This window comes from Equus asinus, chromosome 21 (genome assembly GCF_041296235.1).
Source record: "Equus asinus isolate D_3611 breed Donkey chromosome 21, EquAss-T2T_v2, whole genome shotgun sequence".
NCBI lineage: Eukaryota > Metazoa > Chordata > Mammalia > Perissodactyla > Equidae > Equus > Equus asinus.
Genome location: NC_091810.1, coordinates 48,646,950 through 48,668,991, shown reverse-complemented (window position 1 = coordinate 48,668,991; position 22,042 = coordinate 48,646,950). Strand labels below are relative to the sequence as shown.

General features: G+C 58.2%; 1 protein-coding gene across 2 annotated transcripts; it reads left to right on the top strand.

Moving 5' to 3' along the window:
• The first annotated feature begins 83 nt into the window (after nucleotides 1-83).
• On the top strand, nucleotides 84-21,716 carry GNAI2 (G protein subunit alpha i2). 2 transcript variants are annotated; one of them, XM_014840498.3, is made up of 9 exons: nucleotides 84-374; nucleotides 15,176-15,218; nucleotides 15,484-15,625; nucleotides 15,797-15,957; nucleotides 18,602-18,730; nucleotides 19,091-19,220; nucleotides 19,309-19,462; nucleotides 19,842-20,056; nucleotides 20,727-21,716. In XM_014840498.3, exons 1-8 carry the CDS (start codon nucleotides 257-259, stop codon nucleotides 20,030-20,032), a joined length of 1,068 nt encoding a protein of 355 aa, XP_014695984.1. In that variant the 5' UTR covers nucleotides 84-256; the 3' UTR covers nucleotides 20,033-20,056; nucleotides 20,727-21,716. The 2 variants fall into 2 exon arrangements, with proteins under 2 accessions (XP_014695984.1, XP_044610436.1); XM_044754501.2 differs by lacking the exon at nucleotides 84-374 and adding an exon at nucleotides 2,061-2,145.
• The last annotated feature ends 326 nt before the right edge of the window (nucleotides 21,717-22,042 follow it).

Below are 22,042 nucleotides of genomic sequence, written 5' to 3'. Positions count from 1 at the left end.
CCCCAGATCTCCTATATCCCCGCCTCTGGACCCGCCCCAGCCCAGTCGCCGGCCTGGCTCGCTCCGGCTCCACCCCCGGCCCGCCCAGCCGTCGGTGCGCTGAGGCCTGGAAGGCACCGCCCGCAGACGCTCGGAACTGCCGACTCGAGAGCTACCCGTAGAGGGCCGGCGGCGGGAGCGGAGTGGGTCGGGCGGGGCCGAGCCGGGCCGTGGGCCGTGTAGGGGCCGGGCGGCGGCCGGGCCGGCGGACGGCGGGATGGGCTGCACTGTGAGCGCCGAGGACAAGGCGGCGGCCGAGCGCTCCAAGATGATCGACAAGAATCTGCGGGAAGACGGCGAGAAAGCGGCGCGGGAGGTGAAGTTGCTGCTGTTGGGTGAGGCCACGCCCAGCGCTGGGACCACCCCCCCCATTCCCAGCCTAAATCCCCAGATGAGGATTGTGACCTCCAGACTAAGGCTTCGAACTCCCAGACTCGGTCTGAACTCCCACACCTGGATGTGAATCCCCGGATCTGACCTGGCCAGGACACCCAAATAGTGGTTCAAAACTCTGGGTTGGCCTAGACCTTTGATCCATAGCCCAGACTCTAGATCAGACTTTCAATTCATCCCAGACCCCAAACCCTCAAACCCAGACACCAGTGCCTCAACACTAGCTTCCCAGAACCCTGCTTGACCATCCACCCTTGCTCATCAACTCACAGACCCTCAGAGCCCCTGCCTTGTCCTTCCATCCTTCCGTAGACTTTACCCAAAGCCCCAGAACCGCACGCGGCCCCTACCCTCAGGCACCACCTGTTTCCCTCACCTGCTCCCCCTATTCCTATTGGGCATGAGTATCCCCGGGGGCCCCTGCCAGGCCCCCACCCACTCCTTCCTTCCCCCTCTGTGGCCCATCCCTACTCTGGACCGTGTATCCTCCACCTGTGCGCCCTGACTCCATAGGACCTCTCAAGTGGGTAACCATGACTGCTCATGAGCACCCCCTCCCGCTGGAACCCCCAAACCTTTAGAGACCTCTGCTCCCTGCATCTGGCCTACCAAGTCCCTCTCTGCAGGCATCACTCCTTAAACCCTCTGCTCCCTCTCCCTTAAATCCTCTCCCACGCTCTGGCCTTCCCCAGATTACCCCACCCCTCCTGCACCGGGTGGGCTGGGCTGGGCTGGGCTGGGAGGAGGGAGCCCAGACCCCTAAGGGGCTGGACTGAGGCTCCACGGGTCATGCTAGGGAAGGGGGCCAGGCCTTAAGCTTCCCAGGGAGATCCCACTGGCTCTGTGTTTCTCAGTTTCTAAGCCCTGTTAGGCCCGGTGAGGGGCGGGTGGTCTGGGGAGTAGGAGAGTGTGTGGAGGAGTTTGGGTTGCCGTGCGTCCAAGGCCAGGGAAGATGGTGGCTGCTTGAGGGGTGGGGGGAAGTGGAAGTGGTGAGACAGCCGACATATTGCTGTCCCAGCAGGCAGAGTAGATCCGCTGAGCAGTGCTGGGCTTCCCGCACCCCTTCTAGGCTGAAAAGTCTGGGACATGGCCTCTAGGAGTGTGTGGGCCTATTGGATCTTGAGGCCCTGTGAGGGGGAGTGACCAACTGGATGAGGAGTTGAGGGGGCCTGCTAGGGGTGGGCATCTATGGTGGACTTTTGCAAAGACTGTGGGCCACGTAGTTGTCCCCTCCAGTTTCCCACTGGGAGCAAGTGTGGTGCCCAGTGGCAGCGTGATTTGCAGACGTTTAGGGTTGGGGGGAGGGAGGCCCTCGCAGCAGCGTAGGAAGACTGGACAGCGTATGTTGGGGGGGGTGTGGCCCCTCGCCCCAGAGCTGCTATGGGGTCCCCAGGCTGTGAAAAGCAGAGCTTTTCATGCTGGGCCTATGGCTGAGGGTCAGCATGGCTTCCATCATGGGGCCCATCTGTTGACCGTCCCTGGGGGCCTGGCCTCGGGGGCACAGCCCCGGAGGTTTCAAAATGGCATCCGGTCCGCCGCCGCTGCGGGGAGGAAGCGAAGGGGCGGGAAGGGGCGGCGGCCCAGCCTCCTGGGCTGTTTTGCGTTGGGCGCTTGCCTCTTCCTGTCTCTGCTGCGAGTGCGGCAGCGGCGGTGAGTGGGTGTCGACGCGCCGCGGTGGAATGCCCGTCGCTGTTCCCGCTGGGCCTGGAGAAGGTGCTTCCGGGACTGCTGCTCCCCGCGCCCAGCCAGAGGACTCTAGCCAGCCGCTCCTCAGGCCGATGGTGACGGCTGAGGAGATGTGGGAATGGCCCATGGGGCTTGGGGGCACAGGGCTCCTGTCCTGTTCTGTGGCGCTACCCTATCCCATCAGTCTTGCTCCTTGGAGCCCAGCTCAGGTTTTGAGCCTGGCAACCCCTCCCATGCTGGGCTGGCAGCAACCAGGGGTGCAGGGTCTGGCTCAGCATTTTCTAGGCTGGGGAGTCCATCTCAGCATCCTGCTTCTCTGGCTTTGCTTCCTCTGTGAAATGGGCTTCCTGGGTTAGAGCCAGAGGAGTGCCTGGGTCCAGGATGGGAAGAATAGGGGCCTCATGGAGGTTCCTGTTGGGAGTGTGGAGTGGGGGCTGAAACCCTGCAGAGGGTGCACTGCAATGGGCTGGGAGACCAAGTGTGCCTGAAATTCAGGACCCAACCTGCTGTGGCTGCCTGGGGAGGAGTTGTGGCTGGCCATTCGTTTCCCATCTAGGTACAAAGAGGTGATGGGAGCCCAGCCGGGGCAGCTTCAGCATGCTGGGCGCCTGTCCCATGTAGCGGAAAGGACTCTGTCCAGGCAACGGGACTCGGGCTGGGCAATTGCCAGCCTTCTCTCCCAGCCAGAACCACGCCTGCTGCCCCACCCGCATACTGCCTCCTTCCCATCTGGGTAGCCTTGCCAGCAGGCGGGCCCACTCACTGTCACTGGGGCAGAGGCAGATGTGATACACGCTGGTGAGAGGGTTTTTCATAGCAGCTTGGTGGGGGGAGCAGAGTTGCTGATACCAGCCCTGCTCTAGGGATACCCCCCCACACCTACCCAGTTCTGTTTGACTGACCAGGTATCTGGTCATTCCCACTGGTGGTCATATTCCATCAGCTACCAGGTGGAATCTGGGGCCTTGGCCTTGGCACTTGGGGGAAAGAAAGCCAAAGCTTGTGTTTGGGGGGTTTCTCTGATTTGGGATGGGCCTTGTGGGCAGCCTACAGAGAAAGGAGAGGCAGTGTCCACCATTAGCTCCATGAAGGCTTTGGGGTGTAGATACAGCAGTTCTCTCTGCCCCTGGGACTTTGCATCTATCCATTTGCTTGGTGTGCTTTCCCTGTTTCCATCTCACTCACTCCTACTTGATCTTCAAGACTCTCTCTGCTCAGGAATCGCCACCTAGGATCCTTCCTGGACAAACCCCCTTCACCAAGGCTGGTGAAACACCTCCTCTGGCTCCCAGTGCTACCACTTTCCCTGGTAGAGTGTGGTATTTGCCTGGGTCACAGCTGCCCTCTCTTGAGACTGCAGGGGCAGGGCTGTGTCCCCTTTATTTCTGAGCCTTCCATGCCAGGCATGGAGCCTGGCATCTATTGAGTGCTTCTTGTCTGTTTATTGAATGAAGTGCTCTTCTTGGGGATGGGTAGATGTAGGAGTAAGATGATGGTCACTGAGCCACAGCCTGGCATATTGTGGGCAGGTGACAAGAACTCAGTGTAGGACCAATGACCAGAATTAGGGGGGATACAGAGAGAGAAGTTCTTCCAGCTGTTTCCCCCGGGTCTCACCACAGGCTATGCTGGCTCCTCAGAGACAGCCCTTGCACTACTCCGTACAGAACTCTTGTTCAGCAGTCTGTAGGCCGTCACAGGCCACAGCACTGAGTAGCAACTCAAACTGTTAATGTGGGAGACTGGCTTAGCATTCTTCCTTTCAGCTCAGGCTGTTTGAGGACTGTTGCAGGCCTGCTGTCTCTGTCACTACAGTAGAGTCTGTCTAGCTCTGGGTGCTGGGGCTGCCCCACAGCCAGAGGGCTCAGACCGGAGCAGTGCTGCGGGAGCTGTTGGCTAGCACAGAGACTGCATATACAAGGACTCAGTTAGGTTTACCAAAAGGAAAGAGAGTTTGGTGGCCTTTCTCCTATCTGTGTCTCTAGCAAAGGGCCTGGCACACTGTGGGTGCCTGTTAAGAGTGTATGGAGAGAATGAAGTTATTGAGCACATCCATGAACAGGGATAAGTAATTCTGGGTCTGCTGCTTGGGCCTTGGTCTAGCTGGAGATAGTGGGGAAGGCTACCCTGAGATCCTGGCTGGCTGGGTAATGGGTAGAGTCTAATGGTGCCTGTAAATGGCTGGGGGCTTCCTGGAGAAGGGGTCCTCTGGGTGACCTCGAAAAATGAGTAACAGTTGCTAGGACATTGGGGTCAGAGGGACCAATTCAGCAAGGGCAATGAGGTAGAAAGGCCTGGCCTAGCTTCCCAAGCCCTAGGGTGGGTGTTTCCTGGCCTGGAGGAGGAGGGCTCACCCTCCTTAGACCAGCTCCTGGGGTCACACAGCCCTGGGTTCAAATCCCAGCTCCACCTGGTACACTGGCTGAGAAACCCAGCAACAGGTGAGATCCTGATCTCCATCCATCACCTGGGGCCAGGGGTGCCTGCCTGCAGCCACCGGTGTTGTGGGGACAGTATACCAAAGCTTAGAGGCTGTGAAAATGGAGGACCCCCTGCTGACTCCTGCAGAGCTGAGAGTTTGGTGGGAGGGATCTCCCCAGCCTAGTGGCTGCCTGGCCTCAGTATGGAGGCACTGGGGAACCCCCTCCCTTGTCCTCTAGCAGCTTCTCACAGCAAGTGGGGAGACCAAGTCATGTAGCTGATGCCAGCTGGAGTGACAGACTGTCCTGGGGACTGTAGGTCCAACCTCTGAGGGCTGAGCGCCTTCCTGGGGGTCTAGGGTTGGGGGTGTGGCAGGGCCCTGGGCACCAGGTGGGCTGGTACCCAGGCTGGCCTCCAGCCTCCCCATTCTCTCCACAGCCTTTGCCATCCCGCCATCCCGGCTGGAGCTCATTAGCACTTGAATGGGGGGCGGGGCAGCTTGGGCCTCTAAGTCTCTTCTTCCCACCCCTCCCCCAGGCTCGGCAAGGCTTTGTCTTCGAGAGCGGGCAGCGCTGGAGCTCCCACACTAGGGAATGAGCAGGGGTCTAAGCCATTTCTAACCCCCTCTTCCTGCATCCTGCCCAGTCCCGCTGGGCTCAGCTCCCACTCATGACCCAAGTGTTGGTGCAGCCAACATGAGAAGTCATACCTCTAGGGTAGGAGTGAGACTGGATCCTTCAAGGTTCAAGGGATACCCCTGAGCTGGGAGACTGAGTGAATCAGGGTGGCTTTACAAAGGAAATGACACTGGAGCTCAGCTGAGGGCATCCCAGGAGGGGTGGGGGTGGAGAATCCTAAACAGAGGGCAGAGCAGGTGGTAAAGACAGAGGGAATGAGCTGCCACTGTGGCTGGAGGTGGAAGTCGAGCCAGCTGGAGAGTACAGGCTTCCATGCCAGGCCCTGAGCCACCCACTGTGCTTGAGTTGGAGCCTAGGCTGCCAGGTGGGGACTGGCATGGTCAGAGACCCCTTTGGGCTGAGCAACCTGTCAGGGGTTGGCCCTGGACTGGCCTGAGCTTCAGGGCCTGGGTAGCATCATTGGTATCCTAGGTCTGCAGTGTTGCCCAGCAAATGACAGCAGGTAGTACTGGGAGTGGGGCCTGATTGGATCCCAGTGAAATTCCTAGACTTTCAGCACTGCAGGGGCAGGCACACCGGTCCTGTCCACTCTGCCCTTGATCTCAGTCCCCGACTGTCTCTCTCTTGGCCTCTGTCTCTAAAAGCCACCCATTCTCTTGGCAGGAACAGGATGGAGGAAACTTTGTTCACATAAGCTCTTAACCACTGAGGGACCAGGGTGTCATCCCACCACACCCCCAGCAGAGAATGAGACAGTCTGACACAGAGCCTGAGTGCTGCCTCCCCAACACCCCTTGGTGCTGTGCAGGAGGCAGGACTAGACAGAGAGGGGCAGGGCCCAGGACAGCATCTGTCTCATCTTCCCAACATCTTTGGGCAGGAGTCCCAATCTAGGAATTTAGTGAGGGGGAAGGGGTCAACAGATTCTGGCCAGGCTGCAGCTCATGTGTCCTGCTTAAGAATGCCCTGCAGGGTGCTCTGGGGAGAGCAGAGGACTAGGCCCCTTGATAGTGGCCCTGGTACCTGATGCTCTCAGGCAGCCCCTCCCTCAGCCACAAGTGCAGGGTGGGGCTCCCTCCACCCAGCCCCACCCAGCCCCTCTAGCCTGGAGCTTTTGTTCTTACTAAACCCCAACCCCACCCTCACCCTCACCTGTTTCTTGGGGCTGTGGCCATCTTGGTGATTTGGGAGGATAATCACTCTGGAATAACCAAACATTTGCAGGGCCAAGCTGGGCCTTCAGTGTTGGCCTCCTGCATGCACTTCCAAGGCTTGGCAGCAACTGCCAGGCCAGTTTGAGCCAAAGCCTAAAGGTGCGCTAGTAGAAGACTTGTTGAGAGTGTCCTCATGGCATGGAGGATTCCAGGGTGCCAAGACTGGCAGCACCGACTGTGCCCCAGGCAGGAGGAGGGGCAGTGAAGTCTGCACGGCAGGGCTGGGCCTCTCGGGGAAGTGTCCACACCGGAGGAAAAGGAGGAAGCAGCTGGAGGAGGAGGAGCCCAAAAGAGGAAGAGGCCAGAGGGCAGCTCCTGCTGTGCACTGGTAGGGGGGCAGTGAGCCCTGTCAACTGGGGGATCTAGAAGGTGAGCCCCACCTGCTTAGGCTCATCTGCATACTCCCATGGCCACCCTATTGGGAGTCACTGGGTTGGTGTCTGTCCAGGCAGCTCCTTCCCTTGTCCTGCCCCAGCAATCGCTGGGCCCAGGATCCCAGAGAAGGTGGCGCCTCTGAGAAGGATTCCAGGCCCCTCCTTTGACCACAGGAAGTGGTGGCTGGGAGAGGGACGCTGGTGGGAGGGCCAGCAGGAAAGCAGAGGGCTACTCTTATGTTCCCGAGCGGCCATTGCTCTCCAAAGCCGGAAGGCCGGCTGCAGGCTGAGATGAATGCCCGGAAATGGAGCAGCAGCCCTGGGATTAGCTCACTCTGGATTTCCCCTGCCTGGGAGTGGACAGAGGAGCCCTTGGTGCAACCTCAGGATTCCCCCTGCTGCTAAACACTGAGCCTGGGGGTACATTCACTGGGCCTCAGTTTCCCTCTAGGGATAACAGCAGCTGCCTCTGATTGAGCATTAACTATTTTGTGGGGCTGGACTCTGGGTTTTCTTGTCTTATTTAACCCTGTTAGGCTGGGACTGATGTTACACCCATTTCACTGATGGGGAAACTGAGGCTCAGAGACCTTACATAACTTACAAATGGAGACACCAAGATATGACCAGGTAGTGACTCTGAGCATCTGACCCCAACCACCGTGGCCCCTCAGGAGTCTGTGCCCAGCTGGCAAAAACTGATCAGTCAGGACAACAGGCAGATGCTGTGTGTGCGTGTGTTCTGCATGTGCCTGAGGAACTGTCTCTGGGGGCCTCAATTCCTCTTTTAGGAGGTTGAAAGTGGGCTGTCTGCCCTGGAGGGTGGACCCAAGACTCTGTGCATGAATCTTTTCCCTGCTCAAAGCCAGTTATCTGCCATGTGCCCATGGGGTGACCTCATCCTAATGCAGCTGCCCCCGTTTTTATGCACCTGCTTCCCTCCTTCTCTCCCAGCCCATGTCCCCTCACAGTAATACTCAGGTCATGGTCAGGCAACTTAGCACTTCACTTTTCCCCTAATATTATGGTTCTTCCTGCAACCCCTAGGCTTAGGAGGATTGAGACCAGGCCTGAAGAAGGCTCAGAGGCTGTCAAAGTCCAGGGTGGGGGCCCCTGAGCCTGGTCTGAAGACTGAGAGTTGTCCAGATGAGGAGCAGGAAAGGGTGTTTCTGTAGAGGGCTCCCACTGTGAACTCTGGTGGGCTCATGTATGGGACTGTATGGCGACTGAATGTGTCCACAGCGTGGGCTGGCAACAGCATGATGGGTGGTGAGGCTGGTCCTCATGATCCTTGGCCTCCAGATCTGAGTTTTGTGGCCTTGCCCTCCCCCACGGAGGTTCCCAGGGGTTCTGCTCTGTGTTGGCAGGCCAAGCCCTAAGGGGCTGAGGAGCTGGAGAGAGACTTAGGAGAGTCAGAGCAGAGGGTCAAGGCCTCTGTGGGCCATGAGGCAACACACAAAGCAGAGAACATGCACCCTCGTGGCCACTCAAGACATCGAGCCCCAGAGGACCCACTCCCCCGCCTTCCTCACTGTGTGACCTCAGGCTGTCTTCTTCCTTCTGTGTGCCCAGTGTTGGGACCTGTGTTGTCATGATTCTCAGCATGGTCCGATGGCTTGTGCGCACAGAGACAAGATGCTGGCTTGGGCTGGACCATGGGGTATTTTGGTGTGAGTATGAGGACCCGAGGGAGGCTGCTCAGGGCAGGCCTTGGGCTTGGCACACTCCCCTGAGGGAACATTTCATCGATGGGGACGCTGAGGCCCAGGTGCTGGGCATCTCACTCAGGGTCCACCACAATGAATCAGAAGAGGAGAGATGGGGATTATTCAGATTCTTTGAAAACAGCAAAGGGATTCCTTAAATGAAGAAGCATCCAGGAAGAAGGGTGTGCCAAATGGCCTGGCTCTTTGTGTCACCTGGGCCCTTGTCCAGCATCTCCTGGCTCCTGTAGAGGGTGAGACCTGTAGCCTGAAGGGCCAACAATGAACAGCTGTCAGGCCCTCATCTCCTCCGGCTGCACTTCCTTATCCAGTGCCTCAGTTCCCCTGTGTACATGGGCAAGGCCCCACTGAGGGAGAAGGAAAGCCCTCTCCTTGTCTGGCAGGCCCCAGGCCTGTTTCCCTTGCACAGAGAGCTCTGACTTGGCAGTAGCAGGCCAGGCCCTGGTTGTCATTGCCTCCTTGATAGGCATCATGAACCCTTCGAAGCCACTGGAGGCTGCCCAAGTGGCAAAGACTGGAGGGAGGGAGGTTCTGGGTTCGTTGGGGCACCTGGGAGAAGGCTAGGCCATTCATGCAGATGGGGGTGTCACAGGGCCCATCCAGGACCCGTGTCCCTGCCCCCTACAGTGCCAGACCCAAGCTGAGCCTCCTTGGAGGGAGTGAGGGGACCAAAGAGTAGCACCTGCAGGAAGGAAGAGACGCCAGGGGCTGGGCTTGGAGGGCCTTTGTCTGGCGGGGCCCTCTCCCCCTCCCTGCCATTCCCATTGTTCCCTTGTGTGCCTCGTCTCCGCTGGCAGAGAGCTTCCCAGACTCAGGAGGGGGCTGTGAGTGGGGGTCCATGCACCTCCCCCAGCTGCCCCTCGCTGAGGCTGCTTTTTCAGAAACAAATTCTCTCCAGCACTGCCCAGCCCCCACCTCCTCCGCTGGGTCTCTGGCTGCTGGGCTCCCCCTGGTGGTGACAGACCCTGGGACCCTGAGGCTGCAGGAGAGGGGCGGGAACTATGGGGCCCGGAACCACGGGCTAGGCTGGAGACGTGGCACCTTTCTGGGATGAGAGTGGGAGGTGGTGCCCAGGCTGCCTTTGGGCTGGGGTTTCCAGAGATCATCCCCACCTTCCCCCGGTGCCCCACTGGGTAGATTCAGGCGTGGTGGCAGTGGGGGCGGGCCTGTTGCTGTGGGTTTGAGCTGGGCTGCTGCCCAAGTCTACCCTGTGGTCCCAGCCACTGCTGCTTATGAGAATCTCTGCCCTCAGGCCTGCCACGTCAGCTGGCCGCTCTCCCTCGTCCCACATGTTCCAGGGGAGCCCACCAGCACAGGAGCCTCTGCAGGGGGCCTTTTACCCAGGCTGTCCAGCCTTCTTTTTTTTTTTTCTTAAAGATTGGCACCTGAGCTAACATCTGTTGCCAATCTTCTTTTTTTCCTTTTTCTTCTCCCCAAAGTCCCCCAGTACATAGCTGTATATTCTAGTTGTAGGTTCTTCCGGCTATGTGGGACGCCACCTCAGCATGGCCTGATGAGCAGTGCTAGGTCTGCCCAGGATCTGAACCGGCAAAACCCTGGGCTGCCGAAGTGGAGCACACAAACTCAACCACTCGGCCACAGGGCTCACCCCTGCCCAGCCTTCTGAGTGCTGGAGTCAGTGAGCAGTGTGCCCTGAGGCTCCTGGGCGGGAAGGAGACCCCAGCTGTGGAGGAGTGCCAGGTTGTGTGGAAGGAAAGTGCTGAACTCAGAGCAAAAAGCTAGCAAAGGAGTGAGTAGCTCTGATTCCTGTCCCAGGTTACACAAGTCCCAGCAGAGAACTTCCACTGCTGAGTCAGCCTGTTAGCCACTGGTCATTGCCCTCCACTGCGCTTTGTCTGAAAGCCTCAGAGACTCTGCTTCAAATGGCCGCAGGAGGCCACTCTGCAGGTTGCAGTTGCAGTAACCTATGCAGTGTGGTCATTGTGGGCTGCAGGAAATGAGAGGCGGGGGGAATCTGTAGGATAAAAAAATAATGGTAATAACTTATCTGAATGCTTACCATGTGCCAGGCACTGTGAGAAGGTGCAGGGGCTGGTGGGGGAACTTGGTGCCCAGGATCAGAAAGGTGCAAGCAGACTCCGAGCCAAGTACCAGCTTATGTGATAGGGGTGCATGATCAGGCCCTGATGGAGAAGGGAGTCACTGCAAGATTGAAGAGTGAGACAGCTCCCTGGGCCCCCAGCTCATTCCACCTGGCTGTCATGCTGTGCTCGCATCCACCTCTGCCCCTGGCTGTGTTGGTCCTCACCCCTCTCCGAGGAGATGGTGGTGTCCTCCTTCACAGAAGAGATGCCAGAGAAAGGGCAGGAAGGAGGCCAAAGCTCTTGGAGACCTCAGGAAGGATCAGGGTGGGCACCAGGGCTGTGGCAGATCTGGGCCTCCCTCTGGGAGAGGATCTGAGAGTGAGGAATGGGCCAGCTGGCCATTCAAGCCTTGGCAGCCTCTGCAGAGGGGAAACTGAGGCCAGAGAGGACAGCAGCATGTCAGCGCCTCCCAGCAGAGCAAACCTTATCTAGGAGGTAGAGGGTCTAAGATGGACAGACAGCAGTGGTCCAGCGTCAAGCAACCGGATCAGTGGCCACATCTCTACTGCAGGGCTCCTGCTGGCCTTGTTCGGGCAGGTGGAGTGGTACTGTCTCCTTTCCCCTATCTGTTCCCTTCTCTGTTGGAGCCCTGTGCTCCCAGAGTGGAAGCAGATGTTCTAATGCAGAGCAGCCGCTGTTACCCAGCACATCACAGCAATTACTGCCTGCCTGCTGGGGGCCCAGCAGCTGCGCCCCAGGGCAAGGGCTGCAGAGGTTTCTTCCTCCACAGGAAGAGGTATGGCCCAGTGGGAACACAGGCCTCCCCAGGAAGTCTCTATAGGCCCCTTTGGTTTCACTCAGCTGGAGATAGAGCAGTTGCTGGGGCCCTCTGTGGGCTGGAGGCTCCTGCCACCTTCTCTTGGCTGAGTTCCCCACCTGGCACCTTTGGGGCAATCCAGAGCTGGCTAAAGAAGCCCCCTCCTCTGAGGGGAAAGCGCAGGGGCTGGTGGGGGAACTTGGTGCCCAGGATCAGCAAGGTGCAAGCAGACTCTGAGCCAAGTACCAGCTTATGTGATAGGGGTGCACGATCAGGCCCTGATGGAGAAGGGAGTCACTGCAAGACTGAAGAGAGAGTCAGCTCCCCACAGCTCCCAGGGCCCCCAGTTCATTCCACCTGGCTGTCATGCTGTGCTCGCATCCACCTCTGACCCTGGCTCCCTGATCTGCCCCAGCTGCTCCTGGGCCCTACCTCTGGTTCTGTCCCAGTGTTTCCCCTGCTTCCTGCCTGGCTGCCAGCACCATGCCCTTGTTCTGCCCCTCACTCCTACCCACCTGAATCACAGCTGCTAGAGGGACAAAGGGACCACCCTGAGTCCAGGGATGGGGGCTCCAGAACCTTGGTTTGTCCACCTGTGAAATGGGAGTCTTTCTGCAATGACCCCTGCTGGGAGCACAGAATGTCCTCCTAACTCTTAGTATGTGAGAGGAAGGGAGACTGTGGCTTGAAGGAGACGGGGAAGTGGGCCCTCAGCCTGCTGGGGCAGGGAGCAGGCATTAGCACCAGCCAGCTTACCCAGGGGCTGCCTGCCTCAGTCTTGCCACGCCTGCTGCTACTAGGAAAATCAGATGTAAAGCGAGTTTGTGCTGTCATCTCCATCACTGAGCAGGGTCACGGAGTGGCTTACATCACTTACCAAGAGAGTGGTCAAAGGGCCAGATGGAAACTAGTGCCTCAGTTGGACAGGGGTCCCAAAGTCACACAAGAGGGTGCAACCCTCACCCTAACCTCCAGTCCCCTGTGCGTTGGACAGCCACCCATTCTGAGTTTCTCAGTTTACCTGGCTGGGGATGGCACGATTGATTTGACCAGTTTACATCCTTGGCCTCTGCTCCCCCAGCTGGACCCCCAGTCATGGCTGTGACTCGTGGCTCCTGGGACTTCTTCTGCTCCAGGATATGTTCCCTTCCTCCTGCTCTGTGGGAATAAGTGCCTAGGTGGGAAGGACAGCCAGGCAGTTTCCTGGCCCTTGTGGTTAGCCAGTCCAGTGCTGCCCTCTCTGCCCCAGGGGTTGACCGCAGTGACTGGGCATCACCATCTAGCCTTCCTAGGCTGTCTCCTCATGTCCCCACTCAGCAAGTGGGGAGTGTTAGTGTGAGTGATCCTGGCTGCTCCTCTGCCATGCACAGCGCAGTGAAGAGGGAGGGGTGCTGCCATTTGACCACAGCCCTCACCCAGGGGAATGCACCAGGACTGGTGCCTCTTGTGCCCAGGAACTGACCCGGTAGAGGGAATTGCTGCCCCCGCCCCCTGCCTGTCCAGAGCCTGCACATATGTGCCACTGCCAGCGTTCCCCTATCCTGGGAAGCAGGCCTGGGACACTCGGAACCCCAGTGATTCCAGGCAGCTGGTGGCATTCGGGAGAGAGCTCAGACCCTCCTCTTCAGGGAGGCTTCTGGGTTGTGGACATACCCAGGCCCACCCCTGTGAGGGCCACAGCTAGGTCTGTTTCCCCTGGTAAGGTGGGAAGCAGGGTGGAGGCAAGTGGCCAGGGGCCTTGGCAGGGTCTGCTGCTGCCTGGAGGGCACTGCAGAGACTGGGACCAGCATCTGCTGGGAGGCAGGGAGTGAACCCAGGGGCAAGTGCAGCTGGGACGTGAGGACAGTGCAGCCCAGCTGCAGTACAGGACACTTAGGACAGTTCTAGGAGGCTCTGCACGACGGCAAGGCGGGCTACCCACAGAGGGGATTATAATCATGTGACCTCATTTATTAGATGGGGGTGAGAATAGAACCTACCTTAGGATTGCTCTGCGATTGAATTACTTAGTGGACGTGACAGGCGTAGAAGAGCGTCTGATACGTAGTGGGCATTGTTCAGGGCTTTGCCATTATTATTATTGCTGACGTTATTCTTGCTGCTCATGTTAGTTTGTGTATTAGTCCTGTCATCCTCTGAGGTTGTCTTGACCAACTCTGAGGGATGTAGGGGCCAGAGTCCCCAAGCGTGACCTCCCTACAGACCTCCCCACCCATCCTGCTGAGCTGCTCAGAAAGACAGACCTGCCACAGTGGTCAGGAGTGTTGGGACACATGTACAGGGAGCAAGGGGCAGGTATGGCCAGCAAAAAGAACTGCGTGGACAAAGGCCTGGAGTTGGCAAGAGGCAGTGCCTGGCAGGGGCAGGTGTGACTGGCACTGATGGGGCAGGAGCAGAGGGGGCAGTCTGGGCAAAGGCTGGGAGGGAAAGCCCGGCCCAGCTGAGGTGCATTCTGCCTGGAGCTTGGGACGGGGAATGACAAAGGGAAGAGGTGAGGCTCTGCTCCCACCCCATCCATCCCCCAGCCAGGAGAAGCCCTCCTGGTCTTTACACTTCCTTGCATAGACGCCCTGGGGAATGCAGATTCTGGGCTGCACCCTTGTGGTCTGGCTCTGTGTGTCTAAGATGGGACCTGGGAATCTGCTTTTCTTCTTTAACACCCTCCCAGGGCATTACCCCACAGCGTCTGAGCCACAGTTTGAGAAGGGTTGGGTAGACCAGGCATCATGGTCCTGCATATCTCCCTGCCCTTCTGAATCCTAGCTGCATGACCTTATGTCAAGACTACTTTTCTGAACCTCAGTGTCCTCGTCTGTAAAATGGGAACAGAAACAGTATTTGTTTGTGGGTGGGTCTGCTTTTTTTTTTTAAGATTTAAAATTTTTTTTTTCTCCCCAAAGCCCCCCGCTACATAGTTGTGTATTTTTAGTTGTGGGTCCTTCTAGTTGTGGCATGTGGGATGCCGCCTCATCATGGCTTGATGAGCGGTACCATGTCCGTGCCCAGGATTCAAACCAGCGAAACCCTGGGCCGCCGAAGCGGAATGCGGGAACTTAACCACTCGGCCATGGGGCCTGCCCCTATGTGGGGCTGCTTTGACAGTCACAGGAAAAAGCACCAGCAAGTCCCTCAGCACTGGTCAAGGAGAAATACAGGGTGGGGCTCTGCCAGGCCAGGGCAGCACCTTGAGTCATTATGGGAGGGTGTGTGTGTGTGACATTGTGTGTCTCCCAGGTCCTGGTCTCCATCAGCTCAGGGCAGACTTGAGCACGGTGGGCAGAGAGCTGGGCCATGGGTCATGCCTGGGAGGCAATAGTGTGATGCTGTGCCCCAGCCCCAGCCCTTTGGCAGCCGTGGCTCAGACTGTGGGGAAGAGGGGCTGCAGCTCTGCTGGAGTCTGCAGGGCTCCTTCCTACCTGCTCCGCCTGGGTATGTTGGTGAGTGCCAGCCACAGAGTGTTGAGCCTGCATGTGTGAGAATAACAGGGTGACTCCTGCAGGGCTGGCCTCAAGTCTCCAGCCAAAGCCCCTGAACTCAGCCAGGGCAGTGGAGTGCCAGGGCGGGCAGTGGAGCTTGTGGGAAGCAAAGGCCTGGGGTGAGTCCACCATGGGGCACAGGTGGTCTAGGTTGCCTTGATCACTGTGGCCCTGCCAGCTGCACCCCTGGTAGCTCTGCTGCCCACCAGGCTCAGCTGCCTCCATCTCAGCATGTGATTGATGGGGAGGGTGAGTTCTGCTTCTGGGGCTACAGGGGGCTAGGCCGCTAGTTGATGCCTGTGTCGCCCACTGGGCCTGCTCCCTGATTGCCTCTGCCCTCTGTTCCAGGTGCTGGGGAGTCAGGAAAGAGCACCATTGTCAAGCAGATGAAGTAAGTGCTGTGTGCGGATTTTGATTTTCCAAACCTTGATTTTCCCTTTTCTTCCTCTCGGCCTGTACTGCCTTCCAAGTACAGGCCCAGCCAGCCTTAGTCAGGCCCAGGACCTTCTCAGAGGCAATCATCCATCCTCAGGTCCAAGTGGGTTGGGGCAGTTCCCTTCTCTCTGAAGTAGGGCCCTGCTGGCCCCACCAGCCCCAGGTGTCCATGTGAGGTCCCTGTGCCCTTTGGACCCTAACCCCTGACCTCTGGCTGCCAGGATCATCCATGAGGATGGTTACTCAGAGGAGGAATGCCGGCAGTACCGGGCAGTCGTCTACAGCAACACCATCCAGTCCATCATGGCCATTGTCAAAGCCATGGGCAATCTGCAGATTGACTTTGCCGACCCCTCTCGTGCGGTATGTGAACTCCCCCCACTGCCTGCCTCCCAAAAGTCTTCCGGGCAAGTCTTGTTCTTGGGAATCTGAAAATACCCCAGCCTGGGCCCCATTTGAGAGGCCTCCCTGCCTTTGACAGATGGGGTGGGGGTGTACTCCTGCAACTGCCTGACCACCCACTGCTGTGCCCAGGACGATGCCAGGCAGCTGTTTGCGCTCTCCTGCACGGCCGAGGAGCAGGGCGTGCTCCCTGAGGACCTGTCTGGCGTCATCCGGAGGCTCTGGGCTGACCATGGTGTGCAGGCCTGCTTTGGCCGCTCTCGGGAGTACCAGCTCAACGACTCCGCCGCCTAGTGAGTACTCCAAGGGACTGGGCGGGGTGGGGGAGGTGCGGACTACAGGTGGGCTTGAGCACTATCAGAAAGATACTGCTAGTCTCTGTTTATGAAGCTGGTGTCTGTCAACCAAGGCCTTGGTGATTTTTGGTTTGGGATGGGGGGCGCATGGTATTGAAAGGCCCAGAGGAAGGACAGCCAGCTGGCAGAGCACATCCCCTCTAGGCTAGTTGAATCTATCAACCCAATCATTAGACACAATCATTCTTTTTTTTTTAATTTTTTTTTTCCCTTCTTCTCCCCAAAGCCTGCCAGTACATAGTTGTGTATTTTAGTTGTGAGTCCTTCTAGTTGTGGCATGTGAGATGCTGCCTCAGCGTGGCTTGATGAGCGGTGCCATGTCGGCACCCAGGATCCGAACTGGCAAAACCCTAGGCCGCCAAAGTGGAGCGTGCGAACTTAACCACTCAGCCATGGGACTGGCCCCTAGACACAATCATTCTGAAGAACATTTGCTGCCACCTGCTCTGTGCCAGGTCCTGTGCAAGGCTTCAGGGACACAGTGATGAGTGGAGCAGACAGGTCCCCAAGCAGTGACAACCTAGGGTCATGCTGGGAGTGGGATAGGTCCAGAGGAGGGACTGCCTCAGCTGAGCCTTGCATGAGAGTTACAGGAGGAATAGGGCAGGGTTCAGGCAGGGCAGCATGTGCACAGTCCTGGGGGTAGTAGCATGCTGGCTGTGCTTGAGGTCATGGAGGATGTTCAGGCTGGCTGGAAAGGGAGACACAGGGGGAAGAGATTGTCTGGGAGGTGACATATGTTTGTAGGTTGGAGCCCTGGACCTCAGCTCTGACCTTTACTGGCCCCAGGCTAAGCTCAGGCCTCAGCTGGGGAATCACAGGGGGTTCCAGGAGTCCCAGAGGCTCAGCCCACAGGGTTATGCTCTGAACCCCTTCCCTGAAAGTACCTTCCATGTACCAGGCCTGGTGCAGGGCGCTGAGCTCCCCGTGGGGAACAGGACAGATGGGCCAGTGGCCAGCTCTGATGGCTGCAGGGGACATCCACAGGCTTTGGATGGTGCCACCCATCCTACCCTCTCCTACTTGCCCTCTCCTCTTACCTGCCCTCTCCTATCTCTGCTTAACCCTGTCTGGAACAGCTTTCCCGCTCCCACTGCCCATCTAATCCTGAGCTGGCCCAGAGAGGGCTGGACCTTGGTGAGGTGGGTGGGACACGGGTCTTGCCTGGCCCCCAGTCACAGGGATGGCCTCTCCCTACCCTCCTTGCAGTGGCCTGAATGCCCTTGTGTGTGCTTCCCCCACCCCCAGGAGCTGTAGAATCACAGCCAGACACCTTGGGGGCCTCCAGGCCTCAGTGCTTCCCCTCCCAGAGGTCACAGACGCAGTGCCAGGGGTGCTTGCAAGTCCCGAGGCAGGGAGGGGTGGGCCCTATCAACCACTGCCACCTCAGCACCCAGGATACTTAAGGAGGGTGGGGATAGAGCCACCTTCCAGGCCATCTCCTACTCCTCCATCATCCTGGTCTTCATTCCCCAGACATTAAGCACCACTGTGTGCCCAGCACTGTTCTGGGTCTGGGGATTCAGCAGTGGACATGGGCACTGCTCTCTGAGGCAGGTTTGTGCCATGACCAGATCACCCTGGGGTGGGGAGCAGATTGGAGCACTACAGGGAAAGGGCTATGCCAACCCCTCTTCCAGCAGTCCTCCAAGGCTGTCATGGGGCAGCAGGTCCCTGGGGTGAGTCTACCTGTTGGAGAGAAGGGAGAAGCTGGTGTAGAACCCACCATGAAGCCTCTAGGCTTGAGGCTCTCAGTAGGGGGCAGGGCACAGTATGCGGGTCACAGCACATGCGTCATGGTCCCCTATGGCCCTTCCTGTTTTTCTGTTCTGCCCCTGTGTCTCTGAGGTCATTTCCCTCTGGTTCAGCTGCTGGTAGAAGCCAAGGGTTGGCCCTAGTAGCCCTGCCCCAGGAGCAAGACATTGGCACTGGGCAGTGGTTTGGAGGTGTGGACGCAGCTCCCAGGACACAGCAAGGATATTGAGGCAGGCAGCAGAGCTGAGCCCAGGGCCCAACAGAGGTGACATTGATCCTTTTTAAGGAAGCTGGTAAGGAGGAGCCCCTGGGACCCCTGCCAATCAGGTGTCCATGCCCTCCCCCTGAGGAGCCCAGATTTTACTGGGCACTAGGCAAAGAGCCCACTGGGCCTGGCAGGCCCCAACCTGTTTGGCCCTGCATCGAGGGACACGCCAGGCTGCTCTGCCGGGTACCATAATTGCACCGATTAGCATCCTGAATCCCTCACTGAAGGACTAATTTGCCTCCTCTCACCTGCCTTGTCTGCAGCTCCACCACCCTGGATCCTGTCCAAGGCCTGGCTCAGACCTGGGTGCTAGGGCTTGGTTGGCCAGCCACAGAGCTGTACCTCCTTCCAGGCCCATTCTGCAGACAGGAGGCAAGGGATTCCAGTCCAGGTTTCTCCATCAGAGCAGTGAATGTCATGCAGGCAAGGGTTCAAGAGGCAAGGACTACGTCTGAGAGATGAGGGGACAGGAAGGAAAGGGGCCTTGGCCAGATGGCCCAGGGCCAGCTAAAGAGGCCCCATGTTGACCTCCACTGACCCTCCCACCCCCACCTCCAGCTACCTGAACGACCTGGAGCGCATCGCCCAGAGTGACTATATCCCCACACAGCAGGATGTGCTACGAACCCGCGTGAAGACCACAGGCATCGTAGAGACACACTTCACCTTCAAGGACCTACACTTCAAGTGAGTGGGAGGGTGGAGGGGCAGCACCTGTCAGCCTTTGCAGTGACAGAGAGAGGGGCCGGTCCAGGTGCCCCAGCCCCACTCTGAGGTTTCTCAAGGTTGTGTGGTTGCCAGTGTCTCACAGCGTCTGTGGACCCTGACACATGTGGCTACACCCTGCCTTGCTGACCAGTCCTAACCCTGCCGGTCCAGACATGCCCTGGCGTAGAACCAGGGGTAAGGTGGGCAGACGTGGCTGATTCCATGAAGGCAGCTGCCCCACTCTGAGTAGGCCTCTGTCCTCAGTCAGCCACCTTGTGAAATGGGGCAGAGAACCCCTCAGAATCCCCTTCTCTGGAGTTCAAGCGACTCTGTCTGCAGGATGTTTGATGTTGGTGGTCAGCGGTCTGAGCGGAAGAAATGGATACACTGCTTTGAGGGCGTCACAGCCATCATCTTCTGCGTAGCCTTGAGCGCCTATGACCTGGTGCTAGCTGAGGATGAGGAGATGGTAAGAGGCCAAGAGGCCACTGGGGGCGGGGGGGGGGGTGGGAGTGGAGGGTTTGTAGCTGGTGCTGACTGCATTGTCCCGCCCCCAGAACCGCATGCACGAGAGCATGAAGCTGTTTGACAGTATCTGCAACAACAAGTGGTTCACGGACACGTCCATCATTCTCTTCCTCAACAAGAAGGACCTGTTTGAGGAGAAGATCACACACAGCCCCCTGACCATCTGCTTCCCCGAGTACACAGGTGTGGGGACTGGGCCTCTGGGAAGGAGCTGGTGGAGGAGACCAGGTGGCCCCCAGGCGCCCCCTGCTGGACAGAGAGTAACTGTGGACCCTCATGCAGGGGCTGGTGCCTCACAGGCTTATATGCTTTTGCCTGCACACACAGGGCCTTCTTAACACACTTGGGGAAGTACCACTTCCATGTCACGTGGGCCTCCTCCTCACACAATCAGGTGCCCATCTTTACACACTTAGATGTACGTGTGCATTCACACACATTGTCATCTTGTACATATGTGTATGCACACATTATATGCCTGTCCGTTCATGTGCACAGAACTGTGGGACGGGCCTGCTTGCTGCACACGCAGCACAAGCCCTCATCACTTTGTCTCCCACAGGGGCCAACAAGTACGACGAAGCGGCCAGCTACATCCAGAGTAAGTTTGAAGACCTGAACAAGCGCAAGGACACCAAGGAAATCTACACGCACTTCACGTGCGCCACCGACACCAAGAACGTGCAGTTCGTGTTTGACGCCGTCACCGACGTCATCATCAAGAACAACCTGAAGGACTGCGGCCTCTTCTGAGGGGCAGCAGGGCCTGGCAGGATGGTGAGCCAGAGGGGGCCCAGGGAGGGGGCTAGAGAGGAACAAAGTGGGGCCACTGAGCCCTGAGAAGGGACGGGGCTGGGTCAGGGGAGGGTCCAGGTGGTGGTGATGAGCCTGGGCCTGTAGGAGACCAGAGGACAGGAGGGAAGCACAGGGTGGTGAATCAGAGGACGACTGAGTGCAGGGCACTGAGCAGGTAGCGCAGGCTGACCTGGGCTCCCTTCTGCCCAGTGGTACAGACAGCAGGAGGGCCTGGCCATGAGCTAGGACAGAACTAGGGGTTGTCCCAACCTTACTTGGAGAAAACTCACTTCCTCACCCACCAGGCCATTTGCCTAGCCTGAGGAAGCTGGATGACAGAGGGAGGCCCAACCACCTGCCACTTAGTGTGACCTGCTCTGCGCTCATCCCTGTCGTCTTTCCCTTGGACCTATCTGAGAGTCCAGGCTGAGGCTGGCCCCACTGGCCCTGGGGGAGGTGGGGAGGACCCTGCCAGTGCTACAGACTCCCCTCCCCCACGTAACCCAGCAACAGACACTGGCTCCTGGATGGCCACTGTGTCCGTGGTAACGAGTGGGTGGGAAAAAGGAGAGGGTCATTGTCTAGGGAGGCAGGAGGAGAGACACACACTGGCTACCTCCCAACCCATGCCCTCACTGTCCCCCACCTCCAGGGCCACCGCTGACTCTGCTCCCCCCCAGCCCCTGAGGAAGATGTGGGCAAGAGGACTACGCTCCCCACCTTTCCCCCCTTGGCCGCTTTTCCCCTCTTTCCTCTCTCTGTTCTTGGCTCCCCCATCCCCTCCCTCACCTCCAGAGACTTGGGGGAGGGGCTGCCACAGGCATACCTGTTTGAAGCCTGCCCTTGTCCAGGTGCCAGGAATGGCTGCGGTACCCCCTCCTGGGCATCTGTTCTGGTTTTAACTGTTGTCTTGTTCTCTCATGGGGGAGGGGAGCACATGCTGAGTCTCCCAAGGCCTGCGTCTGGAGGGGCACCCACTTCTCCAGCCTGGGACCCCTGGCTTCACCCAACACCAGCCCCTGACCCAGCCCGAGTCCAAATGTTTACAGGGAGCCTCCTGCCCACCCCACCTCCCCAGCCGCTTGGAGGCCCCAAAGGAAAAAGCACAAGAAGCGTGAGACGCCACCATTCCTGGAGACCACAGTCCATTCTAGTAGCTTTTTAAAAAAATGAAAGTAAAGGAAAAAAAAAAAGAAAACTGCAGACCTAGTAAACTTTTTAGAGAAAAACTATTTAAAACTGTCAGATCCTGACCAGCACCCACCCAACCCCCTTCCAGTGATTCCGTGCCTTCAGTGTGTCTGCGTGTTTACACCCATCCCTCCGCTGGCTGCCCCCTGTGCGGGTGGCACCCCTGCCCTGCCCTCCACAGAATTGGGCTCCAAGGGCTGTTCCAGACAACTGCCAACGTCACTGAGGGCCCCGCCCCAGCGGCCCTGGGCCCTGGCTCCATTAACCCACATGTAGCTCCTTAGCGCTAACCTAGGAACCACTGCTGCCTGCTGAGGGGCCATGCCCCTCATGCCCTCGCCCCAGGCCCGGGTCCTTCAGCGTTGAACACTTCCTTGCTTTTTTCACATGTTTTATGGAATTGTTCACCTGGTTTGAAATAATAAAATGTAGAAAGAAAAAATACCAAGAACTGCTCAACATTTTTCTCTCCTGGGGGCAGAGACACAGGCTAAGATGTGCCAAGGTGGTAGTGATCCAGGACCTGAATCCTTAGTCGTGGCAGGGCCCTGGGGGCTCACTCTCCAGGTCATGTTCAGGCCCATACTCAGCACCTCAGTTTTCCCACTTAGACTAGTCATCTTCCATGCTCGGGCCTGTATGTCTGCCCCTCTCCTCCCAACAGACTCTGCAGTCTTGGGTCTGGGGTAGAGCATTGCTGGAGCAGCAGGGCAGATTTCTTAAAGGAGCTGTTCTCCTAAGTGATTCTTCCACACTGGGAGCCGGAGGGGTGTCCAG

What these genes read in the sequence shown, in the direction of transcription:
- GNAI2 (XM_014840498.3), top strand. Translation starts at nt 257, where the DNA reads ATGGGCTGCACTGTGAGCGCCGAGGACAAGGCGGCGGCCGAGCGCTCC. An exon ending in CTCAACGACTCCGCCGCCTA is followed by an intron (nt 15,958 to 18,601) that starts GTGAGTACTCCA and finishes CCCCACCTCCAG; the next exon opens with CTACCTGAACGACCTGGAGC. An exon ending in TAGCTGAGGATGAGGAGATG is followed by an intron (nt 19,221 to 19,308) that starts GTAAGAGGCCAA and finishes TCCCGCCCCCAG; the next exon opens with AACCGCATGCACGAGAGCAT.